General features: G+C 31.7%; 1 protein-coding gene across 1 annotated transcript; it reads right to left on the bottom strand.

Moving 5' to 3' along the window:
- Positions 1-671: 671 nt before the first annotated feature.
- Positions 672-4,896, bottom strand: LOC109157040. Its single transcript, XM_019304922.1, has 8 exons — positions 4,715-4,896; positions 4,209-4,626; positions 3,994-4,135; positions 3,330-3,540; positions 2,745-3,192; positions 2,408-2,603; positions 1,403-2,162; positions 672-1,290 (listed from the first exon to the last, which is right to left on the bottom strand). Exons 1-8 carry the CDS (start codon positions 4,894-4,896, stop codon positions 672-674), a joined length of 2,976 nt encoding a protein of 991 aa, XP_019160467.1.
- Positions 4,897-11,771: the final 6,875 nt, after the last annotated feature.

Raw genomic sequence — 11,771 nt, 5'->3', positions numbered from 1 at the left:
TCTTGCTGCGGCGATATCACTTCATCCTCTTGCACGGGTCCCTAGGGCATTTGACCTTGAATCCTTGCCACCAATTGGGTTCGCCGCCGCTACATATTGAATGCCTTGGGTAATCGCTTGGAGATCCACAGATGGTATGTACTAGTGCCCATATAACGGTAGGGGTATGTTTGTCCAAAATATTGTATAGTACAACATTTATAGCATAATGTATCATAAAACTTAACGGAAAAAATGGACATAAATGAAGGGTATAACCTTCATCCACACTTATTATGTTTTTAGATATATATACAAAGAATAAATGTCTTAATTACACACACATGACATATGATTGATTCATCATTGATAGATATCCAATCTAAAAACATAATAAGTTTCAATCAAACTTATATCCCTCATTTATGTCCACGTTTTTAATGCTAACCATTTTATACAAAGTGTGCTTTTAGAGTTAGTTGTAACTAGTGTTTGACCCGTGCGATGCACGGGATGTAAATTACATATTATTAATTATGTTTATGTTATGTTAAAAATTGGTTGAGGCAATACAGTAAGAATTTGGAATATAATCATTAAGTATATTTGGGAGCTCAACAAAAACCAACTGAAAATGGTATGTTAGAAATAGTAGAAAGGTGATAGTAATATAAAAATAATACATTAGAAAACTACAAATTATTGAAAACTTCATGATATACAACATTAGTGGTTGAGGTTGTAGTTGAACTTGAGTCTTTTGCTATCAATATTTTGAGACCGTCTGGATTATTAACCCGAGATGCAGCTACGTACAACTGACCGTGTACAAAAACCGGTTTCTTTAGTACTAAACCTACATAAGTCAACGTTTGGCCTTGACTTTTGTTTATGGTCATCGCATATGAAAGCATCAATGGGAATTGTCTTCGTTGAAACTTGAACGGCAATCTCGGATCCGAGGGTGCCATTGACATTCGGGGGATTAACACTTTTGTACCTTTGTTGGGACCAGTCAGAATCTCGCCTTCAATCACATGATCTGCTAGCTTTGTGATTATCAACCGAGTTCCAATGCACAAACCAAGAGAATGGTCAATATTTCTCATTAACATTACTGGTGATCCGATTTTCAAAGTCAGTGTATGATTTGGTAGACCTGAAACCCGAATGCTATTTAGAAACTTCAGTGTGTGTACGTCTCCAAATATACCGTTATCGCCATCGGCTTTGCATACTGCGTCTGAACTATAGTATGACCTACTTTTGGCATTGTGCAACTCAGTCATATAGTCATTAACAGCGTTGGTGCTAATATTGCACAACCCAACAGGTGCTCGGGGTCAGTGTTTCCACTTGCAAAAATAGGAAATGTACTGTGCACAATTGCTTTAATGTCGTCCCACCCCCGGATGATACTAACATGTGCATTGGTATTTCAACATCTGCAAACCCATTATTCCGCCCACCAAGCTTCCCATCGCCGATATTGGCAATCCAGTCAGCAAACTCTTGTAACGCCTGTCGGTTTCCACCATTTGGTACCGAGCTGAGCCTGAGGTTTTTAGTCAACCTTAACACTTTGCAACTATCCCATAGGTATGATGAATTGATTGCTGAAGAAACAATGTCTTGCCGTGTACCTTTGGGAACTACTGGAAGAATTTGGCGGAAATCTCCACCCAGAACAACTGTTTTACCACCAAACGTCTTCATTTCACTATTAGGGTCTACAAAACGCAACAAATCCCGCATGATTCTATCTAAAGCTTCAAAGCAATGTTTGTGCATCATGGGAGCTTCATCCCAAATTATCAAGCTCGTCTTGATCAGCAATTCAGCCAAGTCGCTACCTTGCTTAATGTTACAGGTAGAGTCCTCATTTATTGCAATAGGTATTGCAAATCTCGAGTGTGCAGTCCGGCCACCTGGTAACAACAAAGAAGCTATGCCACTTGAAGCGACATTTAAAACGATTTGGCCTTTGCATCTGACTGCAGCTGATAAAGCTCTCCACAGGAAAGTCTTTCTTGTTTCACCGTAACCATAAACAAAAAATAAGCCACCCTTCTTGTTCTCAATATCTTGGATAACAGTATCATATATGAGACCCTGTTCTTCAGTTAGTTTGGCACAAAGGACCTCAGAATCTGTCTTCAACTGTTCCGAATCGTAAGACAACTCTTCAAAAACCAATCGATTTTGAAACAACAGTGAATTATCAGTACTTGGTGTTGGCATTGGGGGGTAGTCTTTTAAAGACTTGTTTTGTTGACCCAACAGGTTTTCCAGTTCAATTAATGCAAAGTTTTTTTTTCTCTTCCTCTGTTAAGAACAAATCTGTTACAATAACAACATCAAAATAGTTATAAGTATAATCTAGTAAAAATGTTGAAAACTTTATTGTATACTAAAGAAGTAACATTACCTTGTTGTTTTAATACTCTCATTTGATAGTGTTGAGCATCTTCAGACAAATGTTTCCACACTTGATTCCAAACATTTTCGGGTCTAATGATTGATGATGATGTTAGTAAAACAACAAATAGCTTCTTCAATGAATGCGCATTGGACCAATAGCTTGCTTCATTTATAACATCAATGTACTCTTTATCATCGTCTAGCTATCCATGAGCATAACACGCATCTCTAAAGGTTAAGTACTCAACACCGTTAACTATCCTAATATCTTTGTAACTTGTTGAACCATGGACTATGTTCAATAGACGCCTCAAATAATATATTTCCCCTGAAGCTGGAGGTACATAGAATATTCTACCAATTGAGGAACCCTTCTTTCTTGGATGCCATTCACGGATGTCCTTCTTCCACACAAATTTGGTAGGCATCTCGATGTACGTCAGTAAACTCGCTTCTTTGAAATTCTGATTGGCTACAAACCATGCATTAAACATACTTTGCCCAACGGTTTCCCTATTGAGGACATTATCAATCGTATCATCGTCTTGGAAAACAACTGATTGGCAGTCCGGCAAGTGAAAGCTTAATCGCTCAACCGGGGGAGTTCTGTACTGTACTTCAAAACTAAACAACCTCCATGTTGCCTCACATGCAGATACGTATCTGCAATCATAGTACATGTTTATCTCATCCACAATCTCGTTACCAGCTCCATCGATCGTAGCCTTATAAAACTCAGCAGTGACCCGGTCGTTGCCCTTGTTTACATACTTGAATAAGTACTTGATTGACCTGGATTGGTTACACCACTCAACATTAATATGTGATTTGTATTTCAAGAGCAAGTACCGATTATGTGGTACAACATATCTATTAACCAACTCTATTCCATTTTTTTTATTATCATCTTATCATCCCTCCTTCGATACAACGGGTAACCATCTTGGTCAAAATGCGATGCATCAATGTATCTTTTTGGAAAATGCTTTGAACACTTGCCATTTGCCATGCACGGTGATTTAATCCTGGCAGCACCACACGGGCCGTGCAACATGAATTCTCCAACATGTTTGTAGTATTCATTCTCTGTCACCTTGTCGGGGATCTCGGCTGAAATGATCGTGTCCATAAAGGCCGGGTCTGCAAACTCACTATTGGCTTGCAGAAACAGTAATATGTGAACATGCGGAAGACCACGTTTCTAGAACTCAATTGTGTATATAACTTTCAATCATGTATTGATATTGTCAGTTATAAGGTTACTATATTAATTATTAAGCGAAAAAAACACTTCGTATGGAATATGTTACACACCTGCCTTTACGCGACCAAATAGTTTCCTATTTTTTATTTCTTTTATTAAACAGTCTAGCTTCATTTTGAAAACACGGCAAACAATGTCCGGGCGGTCTTCAGCTTTCAAGTTTCTTTTCTCCAAGAAGCGTTCTATCTCAGGCCATTTAGGATTACATGTAAATGTAATAAAAAGATTGGGATAACCTATAAATCTGCAAATTGCCATGGCGTCTTAGTAGTTTTGTATCATGTACCTTGCTCCTCCAGTGAAACTTGAAGGTAATATTATTCTTTTACCTTGAGAACTAGGTTGAACTTCACCTCGCGTCAGCGCATCAGAGAGACCTTTGTACGCCTCACACCTCAAAGCTTTTTGATTTAACCGAATATAGAGTAACCTCGAAGATTCAACCATAGTATATGCATCAACCAAGAATTGCTGGAATAACCTTTTAGCATACATTATAGTTGAGATCTCATTTGATCTTTCGTGTATACGGAACGCAAAGTACTCTCTTTGTGAAACACTCTTTCTTGAAAAGTCTTGTAGCAAACTGTATATCTTCCCTGAAACCATCCTCTCCATATGGAAATAATATTGGGTATTGCAATGGTAAATAAGCTGGGTTTAATTCACTTATTCGTTTGAGGACTCCAGATCTAGACTCGACAATAATATCACGCTGTCCCATGTAAGGGTCTATATCTCCAACAATGAGAGCGGCAACCTCGGAAGTAGTTGGAAGCGCATAAGTTCTGGCATCTTTGGTCCTCTTCCCTATTAATCTCATTCTTATATGAGTTTGAGGATTAGATTCAATAAACGACTTGGCCATTCGGAATGACTTAACCAACACATTGTGTTCATCTAGCGTTTGCTTAATGTCGTGTACTACCTCAACATGCAATGTAGAACCATTGTTTTTCGCCCTAAATAACGAAGAATATAAAATATTAGATATTCCGTATTCAGCCATGATCTAACTAAAATATATTTTATTAACACAAAACAGTATACCTCAAAGAGTTGAATCGATTTTCTATCTCATTTTCTGTATCGTGAATGTATAATTGGGAAAATTTAGGTTGAATGCCAACTGAAGGGGCTAAGCTCCCAATGCGATGAAAATTTTGACCATTAATACGGAATATAGACGGTGATGTTCCGTTGTTAATAGTTCTATCAATTTTCCCACCCATGGACGTGAAGCAGAACATGTTGTTGTAGGACCTTATATTCTTTAAAAAACATTTGTTTTTATCACTGGTTGTAAAGAATAGGTCATGCAATTTCTGAGGAGGCTTTCTCATTAATGGCAACTTTATCTTCCCATTGACACAACATGCAGAGTATTTTGGATTTTCAGAGCCCCTGGAATTGCTTGACCGTTCATTGTACCAAAAAAACGAATTACAATGCTCGCAAACATAATCTGGATCACCAATATCAAAATAATAACCTAGTCAAAAGAAAAAATGTATTAGTTCGTATGTAAAATAATAATGTAAGATAGTCCCTTAATACAAAGAGAATACGTTCTGGTCACCATTATTTGAGGGCATATTGTCATGTAACGGTTCAACAACTTCCTGAAAATCATGCATCAAATTTCGGCAATGCTCGATGGGTTGACTCTCCGGCTCTACAACGACTATTTGCATATTATTGTCATTTGTAATACAACAATTACTTTCAAACCCTAAAAAAACAATATGAAATACAAAGTCGAAATGATTACATATTTACTTAAACATTATAACTGCCTAAATTTAAAAATCTATCCTTCTATCCCTCGACATATATTTATACCTAGGTGCGAATTTGGTGTTCGGTTTAAGTCGAAGGTGCAAGTTTGACGGTTACAGGTAGGCGTTTTGCCGTGGTCCTCATTGACCGTACCGCAATTTGCTATAATGAAAAAGATATTTTAGACAAAGTTTGTTAGACTAATAAGTAAACGATTTGACTATATACTCTTATGACAATATTTATATTTGTTGAAGTTCATACTATTTGCTACGTTGCTAAACGGCATTCAGCTACTCAAATTTTGCGTTGATGTAGTATATATTGTCCTTCGTATCGGAGAAGAAACTGTCAAAATGCAGAAACAACGACTATTATTAACAAATAAATAAGAAAGATCCTTACAAAAAACCTAACTCAAGGGTTTTATTTTAATATAAGTAATAAGTACATTATTGAATTAACAATTTATACCTAGTTGTGAATCCGGTGATCTATTTAAGTCGAACGAACGATTGCGGCGCTTTGTACTAAGTGGTTTATCACGATCCCCCTCATCTCGAGCGCAATTTGCTTTAATTGTATAAAAGCCACACAAAACAGATGTTAGAATGTTAAGTATAGCATTTTACTAATTCCATTTTTTTCATCTACAAAACTGAACGCGAAAAGTAATGGTTGAGATTCGTACTATTTGATATGTTGCTTAACGGTATTCTGAAACTCAACTCTTGCAGCGGTGTATTCCGAATTGTCGTACTAATTACGCTTGAAGCTGTGAATTACAATATGAAGTATATATTAACAACTTATTCACTAAGGACATACATTGTGTTAAAGGCCAAACTTACCATTTGTAACAATACTTAATGGCGTACTTAGCGAACTTTGGAAAACACTAATAAGCGGTTTACTATTGCCTGCATTCCGACTGGATTCAATTGGCGACATGTAGGCTGCATCAATGATATTACTATTCTCATTCGCTGCAGCCTAAACACATATGTATATCAAATATCATAAATTGTTCGTTGGATCAATTTTTGACAATAATAACAAATTATACTGTAATTATACAATAAGAGTTCGTAAATGATGTCACTATTGTACTGTATAATAATACCGATAATTTTAAACCAATATTGCAAATTTTATATTTAACCATATTATCACATTATTTTTTTCGTAATATGTCATGATAATATTATATAATGACATATCTGTTAATAATAATATAATAATAATGCAAATCTTTTTGTATAGCAATGTCTCAATTTTTAGAAATAAGGAAAATGCTATTAATCTTCGTAATAGTTTTATTATATTTATTACTAAATAGCATAAGTGGAACGCATTTGTTCTTATAATAAGCACATTAATGATGGAGATTAATATTTGGCTAACAATCTATACTATATATAATAATAAAATCTCGGAATTTTAACTTCCCGCCCAATTCCTAAAAAATCTCTCTTCCCAATAAAATATATTGATTTCTACTTTCCCATTCGGACAATAATTCTGGGTAAAAATTATATTCTAAAATTTTAAAATTGTGTAATACAATTCTATTTGTACATCTATACTATATATAATAACAAAATTCCATTTGGAAGATTATGAGTTCGAGCCTCAGTGGAGGCATTATTGGTTCTTTGTGTTTCAGTAGGTTGAGAAAGTATATGAACAGATACTACAATGTAATAGAGCCAGTAACTTTCAAAAATATATATATATATATATATATATATAATAACAAAATTCTGGAATTTTAACTTCCCGCCCAATTCCTAAAAAATCTCTCTTCCCAATAAAATTTATTGATTTTTATTTTCCCATTCGTACAATAATTCTGGGTAAAAATTCTATTCTAAAATTTTAAAATTGTATAATACAATTCTCTTTGTACATCTATACTATATACAATAACAAAATCCTGGAATTTTAACTTCCCAACCAATTCCTAAAAAATCTCTCTTCCCAATAAAATTTATTGATTTCTACTTTCCCATTCGTACAATAATTCTGGGTAAAATTCTATTCTAAAATTTTAAAATTGTGTAATACAATTCTCTTTATACATCTATACTATATATAATATCAAAATCCTGGAATTTTAACTTACCGCCCAATTCCTAAAAAATCTCTCTTCCCAATAAAATATATTGATTTCTACTTTCCCATTCGTACAATAATTCTGGGTAAAAATTCTATTCTAAAATTTTAAAATAGTGTAATACAATTCTCTTTGTACATCTATACTATATATAATAACAAAATCCTGGAATTTTAACTTACGGCCCAATTCCTAAAAGATCTCTCTTCCCAATAAAATTTATTGATTTCTACTTTCCCATTCGTACAATAATTCTTGATAAAAATTCTATTCTAAAATTTTCAAATTGTGTAATACAATTCTCTTTGTACATCTATCTATACTATATATAATAACAAAATCCTGTAATTTTAACTTCCCGCCCAATTCCTAAAAAATCTCTCTTCCCAATAAAATATATTGATTTCTACTTTCACATTCATATAATAATTCTGGGTAAAAATTCTATTCTAAAATTTTAAAATAGTGTAATATGATTCCCTTTGTATATCTATCTATAGTCTATAGTCTATAGTATATATAATAACAAAATCCTGGAATTTTAACTTCCCAACCAATTCCTAAAAAATCTCTCTTCCCAATAAAATTTATTGATTTCTACTTTCCCATTCGTACAATAATTCTTGGTAAAAATTCTATTCTAAAATTTTAAAATTGTGTAATACAATTCTCTTTATACATCTATACTATATATAATATCAAAATCCTGGAATTTTAACTTCCCGTCCAATTCCTAAAAAATCTCTCTTCCCAATAAAAATATATTGATTTCTACTTTCCCATTTGTACAATAATTCTGGGTAAAAATTCTATTCTAAAATTTTAAAATAGTGTAATACAATTCTCTTTGTACATCTATACTATATATAATAACAAAATCCTGGAATTTTAACTTACCGCCCAATTCCTAAAAAATCTCTCTTCCCAATAAAATTTATTGATTTCTACTTTCCTATTCATACAATAATTCTTGGTAAAAATTCTATTCTAAAATTTTAAAATTGTGTAATACAATTCTCTTTGTACATCTACACTATATATAATAACAAAATCCTGGAATTTTAACTTCCGCCCAATTCCTAAAAAATCTCTATTCCCAATAAAATATATTGACTTCTACTTTCCCATTCGTATAATAATTCTGGGTTAAAGTTGTGGTGTGTCAAAAGTTCGGCAAGGCATAACTTTTGACTCGGTTGTCCGTTTTGGACAAATGTTTTTTTTAAATCGCGTATTTTTTGTAAATCTATCTACCGCAAATTGCCGTAGGCGGTTTGGCCCACCAATTTCTATAAAAAATGCTTTGTTAAATAGTTTCTAAGAAAAAACTATGAGATCCTTATGTTTTATTAATGGATTTTAAAATTTTTTAATTAAAAAATTGTCACGTGCATTATTTGATAATCTCTCTTTATAATTGGTCAAATTATTTAATTATGATAAATTAGGGAATAATTAATGATGGTAATAGAAATCCTAGAAGAATCTTAGAATTGAAGAATATTTAGAGGGGTGTATTCAATCATGACTTTTGTAGAGTCTTAAAGACTTTTAAACTGATAGATTTTAATAAACTTTGATTGACTTTCATAGAGTCGTTCAAAACTTTTTAAAACTTTATAAGACTCTATAAAAGTTTATATAAAAAACATTCATAGACTTTTATCAACTTTTTATTTTAAAAAGTCTACAAAAGTCATTGAAATTCTAAATTGAATACATCCTTACAAACTTTCAAATGCTTTTGATTCTTATGATTTATAATTTTCTTACAAAACATTTATAATATATCATAAAATTTTCTTATTATGTAATTCTTCACCCACATCAACATTCTCAATATTATTATTTTTATCCATAGTATGTTGAGACTTATATGCTAATTATTTATATATATTATTAATAAACATAAAAAAAATTATTTCATTAGAAATTCATAACAATATTGAATAATAAAATTTATAATAAAAGAATTGATCAAATAAAATATTTAAAAATATAATTACAAGTTGCATAAAATAAAAAAATAAAAATATAATATTTATAATATATATATATATATATATATATATATATATATATATATATATATATATATATATATATATATATATATATATATATATAAATTATACTTGATATATTGCTAGGAATCACGCAAAGAACTATTATTTGCAATAGCAATTTGAGACCACGAACAACAACATAGTGTTACTGTTTGCAGCCCCAAATTGTTGTTGCGAACAGTAGTTCGCTATTCATAGTAAATTGTTGTTAAACAAAGGAAAAATATATATTACGAATATAAACATAAAAAGAATAAAAATCAAAATATGTAAATATTTATATGAATATTATGAAACATATACTATAACATTTGATGATGAAAAATTTGCTTTGTTCATGTATTTAGGGAGAATTAGAGAAAGTTAGGGATAAAAAATTCATAGAAACAATAAAAATCAATATAAACAAGCTATAATGAAGTAAAAATAATATTATTTCAAATTTTTAGAGGAAATTGTAAAGTTTAGGAGAGAGAGAAAAATTGGTAGAGTTTAGGTATGAGGAAAATATAGGATAGTGAAGAAAAAAATAATTTTATTAAATTTAGATAGGTATATAAAGTTTAAATTGGGAGAAAAATTATAGTTTAAATAGAGAGAGAAAACATTCAAAGTTGTTCGAAAGAAAATTTTGAAATCTGGGGGTTGATGGTTGGATTTCAACTATTTATATTTGAGAAGAAAAAGTCTACAAAAGTTCATAACTTTTTGAATGCCACGTGACTTTTAAAGACTCTCTAAAAGTCTTAATCGAATACCACACGACTTTCAAAGACTCATTAAAAATCATGATTGAATACCGCCTGACTTTTAAAAACTCTCTAAAAGTTTGAATTGAATACCTCCAAACTTTTAAAGTTCATAAAAGTCTTTAAAACTCTATGAAAGTCATGATTGAATACACCCCCCTTAATTATTGTTATTATTATTATTGTGACTCATGAAATACAATACAAGAATATTTAATTATTGTTATATTATTATTGTGTGCCTCACGGCCATTATATACTAACAAAACTTGAAAAGAAACTAATAATAATAATAATAATAATAATAATAATAATAATAATAATAATAATAATAATAATAATAATAATAATAATAATAATATAAGTGGTAAAAATAATATTTAAAAGTAATTAAGTGTTAATAATAATAGTAAGAATATTAACGTAAGAATTATAACATAGAATAAATCGTAATAATTAATAACTATAGTCTAGGATTAAATTTGGAATTGTCAGGAAAGATAAGCGACCTCTGGTGAAATTAACTCTTTATCGATTTAAATATTCTTAATATATTACAACAATTCCATTCCGCGCATCGCACGGGTGAAAATACTAGTTATTTATAAGAACAATAATAACCAAAATAATAATAATAACAATCATACTAATAATAGAAATCATCAAAAACTTTTAGACTAATAATACTATAACAATTATACTAATACTAATAATAATAATAATAAAAATAAAAATAATAATAATAATAATAATAATAATAATAATAATGTAAAATGGAAATGACAGTGAGATGGTCCGTCGATGATGTCGCTTTCCTAATCCCCTTGAACGCTCAGTTGTGAGCTCATTTCGCCGGGCAATCAAGTTGTTTCTCTCTCTAAAAATGGAGCTGAGTAAGGGGTTAGGGTTCGATTGCTGAGTCTCGTGTACACTGTACTATGGATTGACGATGAAGATGATGTTTATGTGGAGCATCGACTGACAAATAGCTCTCGGCATACTCGACGTCTGAGTGTCCATAGTACGGTCACAGCCACAAATCGGAGGTTTGATCTGGACTATCAACGCACTGATTCGATCCGGTGAACACTATAGTCGCCGGAGTTCATGGGTACATAGAGATCGGACATTTGTGGACATAAATGTGTGCGATTCGAGGCGGTGACCATTTTGCAGAATCGGTGGTTCAGCTATTCGATTTGGAAAATAACAACAAAACTGGGTATGTATTTCTAACCTAATTAATCTACGTTGTTTAGATCTATATATAAATAGGGATATTGATACCGTTTATCTATTAAATCAGTAGAAGTAATCCGAGTATACAACACATGCATATGAATTTTGCTAACCGTTGAATTTATAGGATGATTTTTAATTTGGAGTCTGAGAAGTTG

The sequence above is a fragment of the Ipomoea nil genome, unplaced genomic scaffold, assembly GCF_001879475.1.
Source record: "Ipomoea nil cultivar Tokyo-kokei standard unplaced genomic scaffold, Asagao_1.1 scaffold2761, whole genome shotgun sequence".
In the NCBI taxonomy this organism is placed as follows: Eukaryota; Viridiplantae; Streptophyta; class Magnoliopsida; order Solanales; family Convolvulaceae; genus Ipomoea; species Ipomoea nil.
The sequence above is the reverse complement of the archived record's forward strand: the minus strand, read 5'-3'. Positions and strand labels throughout refer to the sequence as shown.